The sequence below is a fragment of the Camelina sativa genome, chromosome 11 (assembly GCF_030686135.1).
Source record: "Camelina sativa cultivar CO46 ecotype springtype chromosome 11, ASM3068613v1".
Classification (NCBI taxonomy): domain Eukaryota; kingdom Viridiplantae; phylum Streptophyta; class Magnoliopsida; order Brassicales; family Brassicaceae; genus Camelina; species Camelina sativa.
The window spans coordinates 2419425-2432555 of NC_141890.1; the positions used below are offsets into that span (position 1 = coordinate 2419425).

Consider the following 13131-nt stretch of genomic DNA (forward strand, 5'->3'; position numbering starts at 1 on the left):
CTCTTTTGGCTAAGCAAACGTGGCGCTTGATTCAGTCACCGGATTCTCTCTTCTCTCTTTTCATGAAAAGTCGTTATTATTCTGAGACTCAGTTCCTTTCTGCAGAAGTTGGATCAAGACCCTCTTTTGCGTAGAGAAGTATTTTGCATGGGAGAGAACTTTTAAAATTGGGTCTAAAGCAGCGAGTTGGGGATGGTGTCTCACTTAAGGTATGGACCAACCTTTGGCTAGAAGATGGCAGAATGAGAGCCCCTCTAATGAAGAACAGCCTTGTGGATCTGGAGCTTAATGTGAGTGATCTGATTGATCCAATTGCTAAAGACTGGAATTTAAATGCCTTGGAGGAAAACTTCTTTCCCAGAGATGTGGATTTGATCCGAGCCAACAAACCGGTCCTCTCTTCGAAAGATTTCATGGTTTGGAAGCACAAAAAAAGTGGTGATTATAGTGTCAGATCAGGGTACTGGTTGGCGAGTCAAGTTTTCAAAGAAGATGAAGTAAATCTTGCTAACATGCTTCCCTCTTGCAATGAGATTAAGTTCTTGATATGGAAACTATTTGCACCGTCTAAGATCAAAATATTCTTATGGAAGGCAGTTTCAGGTGCGCTCCCGGTAGCAGAAAAACTTAACTCCATGAGCCTAAAACTCGATTCCCGTTGTCAAACTTGTGGTGTAGAAGGCGAATCAATCAATCACATGCTCTTCGCCTGCCCTTTGGCTAGACAAGTGTGGGCACTTTCAGGTTTCCCTCTTCCGGAGGATGGGTTTAACCAACATTCTATCTATCAGAACCTTCACTCGATCCTCATATTTGTTGGTTACTTTGGAAGATGGTGCCCTTACAAACCAGGAGAACTCTCCCTTGGATTTGTTGGTTACTTTGGAAGTGTCACAACAACTTAGTGTTCGAAGGTAATATCTTTAATATCTCTGATTTGCTCAAAGAGATAAAAGAAGACACAAAAGAATGGTTTCAAGCACAAGAACTGGATCAGCTTGAAGAAGGAAGAATTCAGAAAAACAATCAGTCCAAGTTGCAGGTTTGGAAGCCACCAGATAAACCTTGGCTAAAGTGCAATGTGGCTAGTTCATGGGATAATTTTAAAGACACAAGTGGAACGGCTCGGGTGTTAAGAAACTCAGAAGGTACAATTCTTCTCCATAGTAGAAGATCCTTTAGGTTTATCACTTCAAAAGGGGAAGCAGATTTACAATGTCTCCTTTGGGTTATGGAAAGTATTGGGAGTTTACATATACTCAAAGTAATTTTTGCTACTGAACAAAAGGACATGGTTGGGGCTATTTCGAGACCAACAGCTTGGCCTAACTTCAAGGTTCAGTTTGAAAAGTTGCTGCAGGCACTCAACTTTATCCCAGCTTGAAAGGTAGTTTTGGAGGATAGAAAGGCAAACACAGGTGCCTCCCTCATAGCAAAGAGCGTCACTTGGGATTAGAGATGTCAAAATAGTTAACTCAACCCAACTCAACTCATTATCCAATGAGTTAAAAGTTAAATGAGTTAATGAGTTGACTCAACTCGTTTAACAATTGGGTTGGATCAACCCATGAATCCATTTAGTTAAATGAGTTAGATGAATAATTGGTTAACCCACTACAATATAAATTAATTAATATATAATATAAAATAATAATAATTAATCTTTATCATCCTTTTTACTATCATCATCATTATCACCATCACATAACTTTTAGTGGAAAATTATAGAGGAAAAATCAGAATTTACATTTTCGGCGGAAAAATTGTGGTTTTGAGATTTTGGCGGAAAATTTACAGATTTGCGTTTTTGGCGAGAAATTTACGCGTTTTCGTTTTTGGCGGGAAATTTACGTTTGCGGGTTTGCGTTTTAGCGGGAAATTTACAAGTTTGCGTTTTTGGCGAGAAATTTACGGGTTTGCATTTTTGGCGGAAAATTTACGTTTGTGGGTTTGCATTTTTGGCGGGAAATTTACAGGTTTGCGTTTTTGGCGGAAAATTTATGGGTTTGCATTTTTGGCGGGAAATTTTACGGGTTTACGATTTTGGCGGGAAATTTACGGGTTTGCGTTTTTGGCGAGAAATTTATGAGTTTGCATTTTTGTGGGAAAATAGTGGGTTTGAGATTTTGGCGGGAAATTGCGGATTTGAATTTTGGTGAGAAAATTGCGGGTTTGCGTTTTTGGCGTAAAAATTATAAATTCTGAATTTTAGCAAGAAAACTACGGATTTCAATTTTTATCAAAAATTACGGATTTGTGTTTTTGGCGGGAAAATTGCGGGTTTGAGATTTTGGCGGGAAAATTATGATGATGTTGATGATATTAGGTTGATAATGTAGAAATTGATGGGTTAGTGGGTTAACTCGTAAACCTATTATAACCAAACTCATTTGACTCATTAACTCATTTAATCATCAACTCATTTAACCCATCAAGTCATTAGGGTTAAAATTTTCAACTTATTAGGGTTTTTGATTTGAGTTGAATTGAGTTAAACCATTAGTCTTGACCCATTTTGACACCCATACTTGAGATGAATGATCATAATCTTATGTAGCTCACGGCTATCCTTTTTGGTTAGAGAAGGTGTTCCAAGCTGAATCTATATTTGCTTAATTTTTGGCTCCTGTTTTGATTGTCCTCGTTCCCTTGTTTAAGTGTAACTCTTCAGTAACATTTACCTTGATATAATCGTTCAGACGAAAAAAAAAAAAAAAAACTAAATCATGGTAGAGGCTAGAACTGTTAAGAAGGGTGGGTCCTCTTAAGAGACAGGTCAAACGCTACACGTGGCAAGTGTTATCTCTAATATGGGTCCCCTCTAGCTGAAGTTGGTTGATCTGATCTGACCTTTTTGTTACGAGAGACGTCCGATTTTATGTAGATGGACGGTCTTAGATCACGCTGCCTTTTTCTTCGACATCTCTGACCACCGACTTTTTGGTACCTTTAAAGTTTAAACATACTTTTATTATTATTGTCAAAAAAAAAAAAAATACTTTTGTTATCTTTGATCAAATTAAAATTCTATATATATTATAATTGCTTTTTTTTTTGTTTAAAGGTTTTCTTACTCTCTTTGATTTATCATATCTATTGCGATAATGCGATTCCTAGCGTAATAGAGTGGGTTTTATATCAAAGCAACGATAAAAAGGTTGAACCCACCCTGAATAATTTCATTCATCGGATACGCTCTCTTTAACTTTGTGGAGATTTTTTATTTATTGTATCGTACCCCAAGATTTAACTTTGGGACATGATGTTCATGACTAAGATACTGACATGATTTAGATAAAATACTAGAGAAACGGTTTCTGTAATGACATGAAAACAAAAAATCAAGACACCAAACACGTGAAAACTTCATCAAAGATCTGTTTTTCATCAAAGTCCGATGTATCGATTATAAACAATATATATTGTAACGTCTAGTGACTAATTAGGAACAAAGCAAAAAGTATTATATTTCTAGTTAAAATTAAAACCAATGATTCCGAAGGGTAAAAGATCCTGACATAATAATTTTTTTAAAAAACCCATAAGATAAAATTCTAAATAGTAAATACGGTATGTATTATAGCGTAATCTATACTAATAAAAAGTAGAACTATAAGTTTCTAAAGCTGTCCACATAGGATTTTAAACAACCAATAGAAATTTGACATATCACTTATTAACATTTTATACAATTTTTAGATTTTTCTATATTAAAAATTATTTTAAACAATCTATCATGATTTAACATGTCATTCATTAACATTTTTTAAATTTTTAGAATTTTTAGAAAAAGGAAAATTTGAAATTTATGGAAATCAAAAAACTAATCACAATATCCCACATCGGCTAGAAATTTTTTAGACAATAGTTCAGAACCAGTATAAATAAGATTAATATGCTTCCAACAACGAATGAGCAGGAAAACTTGATTTATCAGGCGACCAAGTTTAAAAGTTTTATTTGGTTTGATCTGGTTTTTTATTTGATCAAATTAAAACTTTAAACAGTTTCAAAAAAATATTATAATATTTAAAAAATTTAAAAGTTTAAATATTATAAATATTGAAACTTTTAAAAGTTCTTAGCTTTTAAAAAGTTTTTAAATATTATAAGTTTTAAATTTTCAAATTTTAAAATATTATAAATATTAAAAAAATTTAAAAGGTTCAAATTTTGTATTTTGAAACCTTTTAAAAGTTTAAAATATTAGAAATATTGATGCAAAACATAAATTATCTTATTTATCTACATTTATGCTTTTTATTTCTTATGAGCTGTAAAATATATTTTTATGTATGATTTTAGAGATGAGTTGATATTCTTTCATTAATTTTTTATTTTTGGGTCTAAGGAAGAAGGATTGACATCGCAAGACCTTAATTTGATGTTTGAGTCAAATTTTGAGGTTTAAAGAAGAAAGATGGACGACAAACACACATATTTTATTAGCTATACATAAGCATGGCCAGGGTTACGGTTGTCACGGTTAAGGTTTATTAATCATCGGTTATAGTTAGAAATTTTTGTTACCTTAACCAGAACCGTTTAACAAACGGTTACGTTTAAATACGGTTACGGTGCAAGCGGTTACTGTTATATACGGTTACGGTTATTTGATAATATGATACGGTTGATATTATTTGAAGATATAATATAATTGATATTATTTATTTATAATTAATATGTTCTTATAGTGTACTCATATTTCTATATATCATATGATTCATATTAAATAAATATTATTAGTATATTTTATTATGTTTTTAAAATATTATAAACCAAGTAAAGATTTTGGTTTGAGAAGTTTATCAGTTTGATAAAATTATCAATGAATTGGGTGCATGTGTTGACTATGCTGGTAATCATGAATTTTACAAATTTTATGAAAAAAAAATGATTTTGTTCTTGAAGTTTGATGGGTTAACAAGTTGTATGATAGTCTAAAAAATGGTTTTTTAGTGGAAGAATGTGAAGAAGTTGACGAAGAAGAAGAAGAAAAAGAGTATAACGAAGAACCAAACGGTAAAAGTTACAATGACAATTAACACAAAATTTGACAATGAAAATGACAAGAAAGAATATGAATAATTAGAAAACATTGAATAAAAAACACGAAAACATAGGTGGTAGCGATCAATTAAATATAAAAACGAGTTAAATTCATGATTATAAAATTGTTTCGTTTTTCTGGTGGTCAAAGAAAATGATTTAGGATATGTGAGGTCATCAGTTTGATTTGCTTCGCCTGGACGTCAAGTTAAATTTATGATTTTTTTTATCAGATTTGATTTTATAACACAACTGATTTTATATTTTAAAATATTATGTATCTGAAATTTTTTTTTTTCCTTAGTACTAATTTTTTTTTTTTTTATGAGATAATATTTTATTACCGTAATCAATCATATAAAATTTTTTATCAAAATATATCAAATAAACCCACGCGTCAAAACCTAGTTGTTAAAAAGGCAGAAGAAATTGCGAAATAATAAAATATCATGTTCTACAACAATTGATCCTAGGGCTGGGCACGGAACGGGTACCCTTGAATTTTCTCGTACCCTTTACCCAACCCGACCCTAACGGGTAATAGAAAAAAATTACTCGTACTCGACCTTTAAATAACGGATACCCGGAAAAACGGTTACCCGGAAAAAAATAGTTGACCATTTAAATACCCGACCCTTTACTCTTACCCGGAAAAATGAATATCCGATAAAAAAATTGTCAATAATCGCAATAATAATTTCATATTCCAAAATCCGAAAAAGGAAAAATTCATAAATGTATGCAACATATAGGTCCAAAAATTAGAAAATTACAAACTTAAAAAATAAAAATAAAATATTAATTCAATTGGGCGTCCAGTTGGACTAAGTTGAAGTTAGACTTTAACTTTAACTCTATAATATATTTATAAATTAATAATAAATAAAAATAATATAAAATATTAAAGGGTATTTACGCATCGGGTAACAAAACGGGTGAAGGGACGAGTAACGGGACGGGTATTAAAAACTAAACTAATACCCTATACTCGTCCCTTACTCACAGATAATATAATTATAACAACCTTTACTCGATCCTAAATTAGCGGGTACCTTTTTTTCGGGACGGATACGTCGGATAGAATACGGGTAACGGGTATTAGTGTCCAGGCCTAATTGATCAACCCGTTAAACAGATGGACTGGGCCTGTGAGGAGATAGATATCTGGGCTTGAATGAATTATTTAAAGTACCCAATAAACTTATGTACAAAGTAATCACCAATAGGTCCTCAGTGACTATTAAAAGCTATTAATTGCAATAATTATAGAGGAAGGAAAGTCACGTCCACGTGGACAACTGAAAATAAAAACAAACAAAAACAAAAAAGAGGAAGATGTCTTCACTTTGAGTTCAAGGTTTTTTGGTTCAAACATATTCATAATCCTACTGAAGTCCCTTATTTTATTCACTATCTCCGTGTTATAATGATTACCCATATGTACATGGTAAAAGAGAAAGGTAAGAAATAGGATATGGCTTAACCAAAACAATCTGTTAAATGTTCAGCTGTAATAGAAAATATTACTGGCGCATATATATATTCCATTTATTAATTACTTTTCATAAGGCTTAACTTTTTTGTAAGGGTTTGTAAATAATTTTGCATCTTCAGTTAAAGCGAAATCATTATGGTTTTGTTTTGTTCCGGAACTAAGAGCATACGCATACATTACAAGAATCGGAGTGTAGAATAAATACAAAAGACATCATGTTAGAGAAGTAAGCATAAAATATAGGTAGAAAATAGAAATAGAATACTAGAGAGAAGCTATAGGTACACCAAACTCTCCAATCTAAAGGAAGAATCCAAAGAAGTTTAGCCAAAGAGAATCCAATGGGTTAGATATAATCTAATCTGGCCTCATCATCACTAAGTCAGCCATGTAATTAAAGAATATATAGACATCTCTATATATGGACAAATTTATATGAAACTTTTTTCTTATATTATATTTTTAAATTTTTAAATTCCCGGCCCTATCATTTGGTCGATTCATAAACTTTATGTAAATAGTATTGTTCTGGATCGGATATCTCCATTTGTGTGGTCTCTATATTTTCCGGCTGCTTGAATCTTCTACTCCTAGATGGATGTGAACTTTCTTAATTATACATAGTGAGTCAGTATCACATTTATTAATTTAATTTTAAATCTTACATATAAAGATGTATCTTATCAAAATAATTTTTCATTTTTCTGTACTTATTAGTATATTTCAAGAGTTTTGTTTTCTGAAAATAAAAACGTTTAGTTTTGCGAAGATTGATTGATCTTGTTACATTCATATAATGACAAAAAATAATATATATCTAAATTTGTTTGAATATGGACTTTTGGGCATTTATATACACTGTTTGGTCTCGTTACTTGACTTAGGGTCGCACATGCAAACCGCATTATTTTCGTCCATTATGTTGACAATTAAAAACCTAAGTAAACAAAAGTATGTATACTGTCCGGAAAAAACGATGATCATAATTAGATAAACAAATGGTCCAACGTAAAACATGATAACAAGATAAACGAGGTTGTACTAGTCTATTGCTGTCAGTGTCGTTATTTATTTAAACCACTACTAAACCTGTATATTAGTAATTAGTAAACGATAGCAGTAGAATTCAGAATATAATAGGGATTTTTACTATAAAGTTTTCTGGCTATATATAAAAATCATAATGTTAGGGAAAAAAACGATTTATGATCAAACAACTATCAATCTTCCAAAGTTGGTTCATCGTATTTTTACGCAAGGCATTGATACATTGGTATATAACAGTATCAAACAAGTAGTTCCATCTTTTGGTTTACAAAGGTTAATAATTTGTTCGTAACTTGAAAAGGTTACAGTATGTAAGTTTAAGAGTAAATCACACGTCCCGACAATCACTACGCCTCCGACTACAATACGGCATGAGTCATGACCACGTATTATATATTTCTTTCTTTTCTATGTTTTGGTCGACCATGGTCACATTTCAATGTTTGGCCGGGTTATTCAATAATGAAGGATCAATTTCATTGCTTTTTTGTTTTTTTTTTTGTTTTTGGTTAAATGGTTTGGCAATTAATGAGTCAGATTATATCATATTTAAATCTAAGTGCCCGTGGAACATGGGCGGCGGACACCGACCACCTACAAAATTCTACTGTTCAAACGACACGTGTGAACTATTGCTCCCTAACTTTTTTTTTTTTTTTGGTGGTCGCCGCTACTTAACTTATAAGTCTTGATTGGTCCATCAAATTTTTATTTTTATTTCTATCATGGTTTTTCATTTTATTTTTCTTAATTATGAGTTATAAGATGATAGGGATTGCAAAAGACGGTGAAACTAATAATCTCTATAGAATAATGGGATTGGGAAAAAATATAATGTGGAATGTGTCAGAAAGTTAGATCGCAACCTCAATTTATCAATCAACGGAATGTCAGTTAATCGGTCAGGGAAAAGAGGAGATTAAAGTGTTATTTTATCTTGGCATAAGTGCTCTTTATCGCATATTTAAAAGTTGTAATACCAATTTGACTGTTGACAAAAAACAAAAACACAAATTGGAACTATAAAAGCAAAAGGAGAAAACTGAAAAGCAAGCTTTTCATAAACCAATTAGAAAATCATAAATTTATAAGTCACAAACATATGTATACTATTACTGGGATTAGGGCAAATTTGTCGACTGAATAAAGATTTCACCTAATAATAAAAACATAATCTATCTTTTATAAAGGTTACTAGTATTGTATTGTCATGTCTTATTCCAAATTAAAATTTTTGGAACGTGAAAACACACAACAAAATGTATAACATTCATTACTATATTTATATTCTAAGTTTAATTTGATAAAAAAAAAAAGAACATTAAGAAGTTCAAACTATAACCATACTTCAGTTCCTTGAAAATTACTAATTAACCAACGACTATAAAGCCCTCATTTATATTGCATAGCTATGAATACTTTGTATCATCAATTCGAACGATTGCATCCAAAGGCAACGGCTAACTAACTCCAACCAAAAAAAATCAAATAAGATAGCTTAAATATCCAGTTATATATGGAAGTAGCCGTTTAACCTACTTATATTGTAAATAACGTATAATTTTTTTAAACGGTCAAATTAGAAAATAGAAACTATATAACCTTTGGTTAAATAGTTTCCTTAAATCACCCTATGATTGCCAAATATTGAATCATTACCGTTTGTTATTATAATTCTTTGTAATAATACTACAGTAAACTATTTTAAAATGAGAACAAACAAATAATATTAATTAAGCTTTTTTGTCCTTTTCTGCCTTTACCTTTCCTTCTACTCCCGAAAAAGCACTGACTTTGCTCTGTTTCTTCATTCACACAGAGAAAAAGAGAAAAGAACAAAAAAAGAAAAGAGAGAAATCTTCTGAGCAAAATTCTGACAAAAGAGATGATGGAATGGGATCATCAGCAACAACCCAATAACCTTCACTCTTCTAATCTTCAAGGGATCGATGTTAATGGCGGTGGCTCCGGCGCCGGTGGAGGAGGAATGTACGTGAAGGTGATGACCGATGAGCAGTATGAGACTCTCAGGAAACAGATTGCTATTTATGGCACTATTTGTGAGCGTCTTGTTGAGATGCACAAAACCCTCACTGCTCAACAAGATCTTGCAGGTCTCTTTCTTCTTCTTCTTCCATTTCGTTTCTTCTCTCTGTTCACTTAAAGAAAACAAAAAAGGGTTCGTTTTGTAACTTTAACTTTTGTGTGGTTTTGGTTGATTTAAGTGATTCTACTTCACTTTGGTGAATATGTAATTGAAAATTCTCTGCCTTTTAAATAATTTCTTGGGTTAAATCTGATTCAAAGACCATACCTTTCGTGGATTTTTGATTTATGAGTAAGGAAAATTATGGTTCTTGGGGAATTCTAGAATCGATTTTAGAATTTGCCACCCAAAAAACATGTTTATGCTTGATGGTTTTGTTTTTGAGATATAAAGTTTCAATTTTTATTTAGTTTTAACTTCAACAACTCTGCTTCATTTGTCTGTTGGTTGTTGTTAACAGGAGGGAGATTGGGAGGTCTATATGCAGACCCAATGATGTCATCTATAGGTCATAAGATGACTGCTAGACAGAGGTGGACTCCTACGCCCGTTCAGCTTCAGATTCTTGAGCGTATATTCGATCAAGGCACGGGTACACCGAGCAAGCAGAAGATCAAAGACATAACCGAAGAGCTGAGCCAACACGGCCAGATTGCTGAGCAAAATGTCTACAACTGGTTCCAGAACCGACGTGCTCGCTCCAAGAGGAAGCAGCATGGTGGTGGTGGTGGTTCTTCTGGCAACAACAATAATGAGTCTGAGGTAGAGACTGAAGTTGAGGCACTGAATGAGAAGAGAAGACCAGAGAGTCTTCTTGGTCTTCCTGATGGCAATAACAACAATAATGGCATAGGGACAGCAGCAACAACAACAACAGCTCCTAGGCCTGAAGATCTTTGCTTTCAGAGCCCTGAGATGAGCTCAGACCTTCACTTGCTAGGAGTTCTATCAAATCCAAGTAAGTAACAAACAGATATTAGCTTTATAGAAATGGTCAAGAAAGGTTGTGACCAAACTCAGATGATTTCTTGTGATTTGTGTGTTTGCAGGGGATGAGCATCTTGTGGGAAAGGACTGTCTGAAAGCTACAATCTTTATGATCATGTTGAAGACTATGGCATGTCAGGCTGATTCAAACAAGCTGAGGAAACTTCTAATTATCAGAGAGATCAATGATATGGATTTTGTAGTCAGTCATAAGCAGTTTTAGACTTTTCTGTTTTTTTTTTCTTCTTTTTTAATGGGTTTCTCAGGGCTTATTAAGAAACAAGTAGCTTATCTTATTAATCAGCTTCAGAGAAACATTTACATGGAATGTGGAAACGTCTTGTGATGCTTGCTTTGATAATTTCTGCATTCAGAAACATTTCTATATTCTTAATTATACTTTAAAAAATGGAAAAAAATGATTCAGTGCTTACAATTTCAGTTCAAACCTCTCCAGAGTTGAAAACATGCAATTCTAGCAAAGTTTTGTAATGACCCTTTTCGATTTCTTCCTCATTCACATTGTGTAAGACCAGAGTCTGGATAATCAAATCCTCCCAATCAATTTCAGTTCCTCTTTTCCTTTTCTTCTTGCTATATTCAAGCTCCAAAGACAATGCACTTTCACTAACTATGTCAGAAGGATGCTGTATCGCATGAATCCGTAACTTAGCCTTCTCAATCTTTTCTCTTCGTCTTTCAACTGCAACGCAACCCTTTATGTAAGAAGGAGGAAAAGCATCAAGCCCTACATCTTTCTCCAACACTTCCTTGAGCAGAAGCCTTTGACTCAGTTTCGATTTCCCTTTCCACCAATCTTCACACGGAAGCATCTGAAAAAACGATTTCTTTTGCAACATACTATTATTGTTTCCCTGGCTTATTTTCCCAAGAATCCCACCCCAAAATCCATCCACATATTCCTTATACATCGTAGACAATTGTCTCACCGACATATTATCATCATTGTTACATAAACTTAGCTCACTTTCACCTCCTGCACTAGAACACCGAGACATAGTAGGCAACTGTTTCACCGATATATCATCATCGTTATTACATAAACTTAGCTGATTTTCACCTCCTGCATTAGAACACCGAGACAGAGTAGACAACTGTTTCACTGATATATCATCATCGTTATTACATAAACTTAGCTGATGTTCACCTCTTACATCAAAATACCGAGACATAGCATCTTGGTGACCATCATCATCACCATCATCACGGTACATAGTTTTTTTGCTAAGGCAGTCCTTCACTATATCTTCTAAACGAAACCCATCAGTTCTAACTAAATCATCCCCTGTCCCTAGTTTTATCTTTCTCATGGACTTGGCTTCCATTAAACCAATCAAAGTCCCTGAGTGTTTCACAACATTCTTCACAGTAACATCTTTAGCCCAAGGTAAACGCACTTCTTCAGCAACCTTGACGAGCCTCTGCAATAACTCTCTATACCGCATTTTAGAGGTATTCAACGAAACCCGAGCATCTTTAGCAAAATCATCAATCTTTACCTTAACACCATTAACCTGAACAACAAGGTTCAAAACAGCCACAACTAAAGGCATTGGTTTCCTCCCAGTAGACAAAAACCACTTGAGTGCACAATTCATCAGAAAAGCTCCTTGCTTTGTTATCCTCTCCTTCTTTTCCCTATCAACATCACTCAACCTCGATGAGTTATTAGCCGTGTTCATAAACAAACCCACAAGATCAAACTCACGCAACTCCAACTCCAAATGATCCACAACACGCTTAATCACACTCCCTAACTGATGCAACTCACAACCAACTTCATTAGCAATCTCCTCCATAGGCAAAACACCTTTCCCTTCTTTCCTCACCACAGCGTAACAACACGCCCCAATCAAAATCGGAAACCACTCACCTTGTCCAAATTCACCATCAGTGATCTTACTAATCATACTCTTAACCGTTTCAGCATTGTTCCCAAGATTCAATCTCTCTGTGATTACATCAATCAATTTGTTGGCTTCATAGATCTTCTTATCCTTATAAGCAAGAACAGAGCCTACACCAATGGTGCCTACTCGTATATATGTACCTTGAGGTCCGTTAATACCACCAAGTTGAGCCTCATAATTATCGTACTCATGTAATGTCCCACATCCACCGCAATACGAATTCCCTGTGCCTTCTTCGCGTTCAAGGTTGCTTCCATTGCATCTCTTGCATCGCATGATTCAAAACCCAAAGCTTCAAACTTTAAATTAGGGGTTTTTTTTTTAATCCCGGCGTGAACGAACGAAAGGATTGAGAACTGAAGGTAAAAAAAGACAGCGAAGCGAGATTCCGATCGACGGCGAATCGACAAGAACTGGGAGAGAGAGAACAAGACCAATGTGTAATTAAGGTTTGACCTTTCCTTAAACAACCTAAATTAGGTTTTATATAGTGTCGAGATAATAACAACGGCAAGCTGTTAATGTGATTAAACTTAAAACGGCAGAACGTTTAGAGTTGTGTGTTAGGAGACTTT

The 13131-nt window shown here is 33.7% G+C and overlaps 3 protein-coding genes across 4 annotated transcripts; 2 read left to right on the plus strand and 1 right to left on the minus strand.

Annotated features, from left to right (window-relative positions):
- The first annotated feature begins 242 nt into the window (after nucleotides 1-242).
- LOC147933559 (uncharacterized) lies at nucleotides 243-1384 on the plus strand. The gene is made up of 2 exons (XM_087470920.1): nucleotides 243-876; nucleotides 948-1384. The coding sequence occupies exons 1-2, from the start codon at nucleotides 243-245 to the stop codon at nucleotides 1382-1384; spliced, it is 1071 nt and encodes a 356-aa protein (XP_087327046.1).
- Nucleotides 1385-9366: 7982 nt separating this feature from the next.
- LOC104721225 (WUSCHEL-related homeobox 13) lies at nucleotides 9367-11004 on the plus strand. The gene is given in 4 exon segments (XM_010439155.3): nucleotides 9367-9705; nucleotides 10099-10596; nucleotides 10688-10705; nucleotides 10708-11004. Coding segments are annotated over 4 exon segments (807 nt in total). The 5' UTR covers nucleotides 9367-9476; the 3' UTR covers nucleotides 10770-11004.
- On the minus strand, nucleotides 10851-13018 carry LOC104721224 (plant-specific TFIIB-related protein PTF2-like). Of its 2 annotated transcripts, XM_010439153.3 has the most exons (2): nucleotides 11075-13018; nucleotides 10851-10989 (listed from the first exon to the last, which is right to left on the minus strand). In XM_010439153.3, exons 1-2 carry the CDS (start codon nucleotides 12830-12832, stop codon nucleotides 10888-10890), a joined length of 1860 nt encoding a protein of 619 aa, XP_010437455.2. In that variant the 5' UTR covers nucleotides 12833-13018; the 3' UTR covers nucleotides 10851-10887. The 2 variants fall into 2 exon arrangements, with proteins under 2 accessions (XP_010437455.2, XP_019087027.2); XM_019231482.2 differs by having other exon boundaries at nucleotides 10898-13012.
- Between the last annotated feature and the right edge of the window lie 113 nt (nucleotides 13019-13131).

What these genes read in the sequence shown, in the direction of transcription:
- LOC147933559 (XM_087470920.1), top strand. Translation starts at nt 243, where the DNA reads ATGAGAGCCCCTCTAATGAAGAACAGCCTTGTGGATCTGGAGCTTAAT. An exon ending in ACTCTCCCTTGGATTTGTTG is followed by an intron (nt 877 to 947) that starts GTTACTTTGGAA and finishes ATTTGCTCAAAG; the next exon opens with AGATAAAAGAAGACACAAAA.
- LOC104721224 (XM_010439153.3), bottom strand. Translation starts at nt 12,832, where the DNA reads ATGCGATGCAAGAGATGCAATGGAAGCAACCTTGAACGCGAAGAAGGC. An exon ending in ATGTTTTCAACTCTGGAGAG is followed by an intron (nt 10,990 to 11,074) that starts GTTTGAACTGAA and finishes TTCTGAATGCAG; the next exon opens with AAATTATCAAAGCAAGCATC.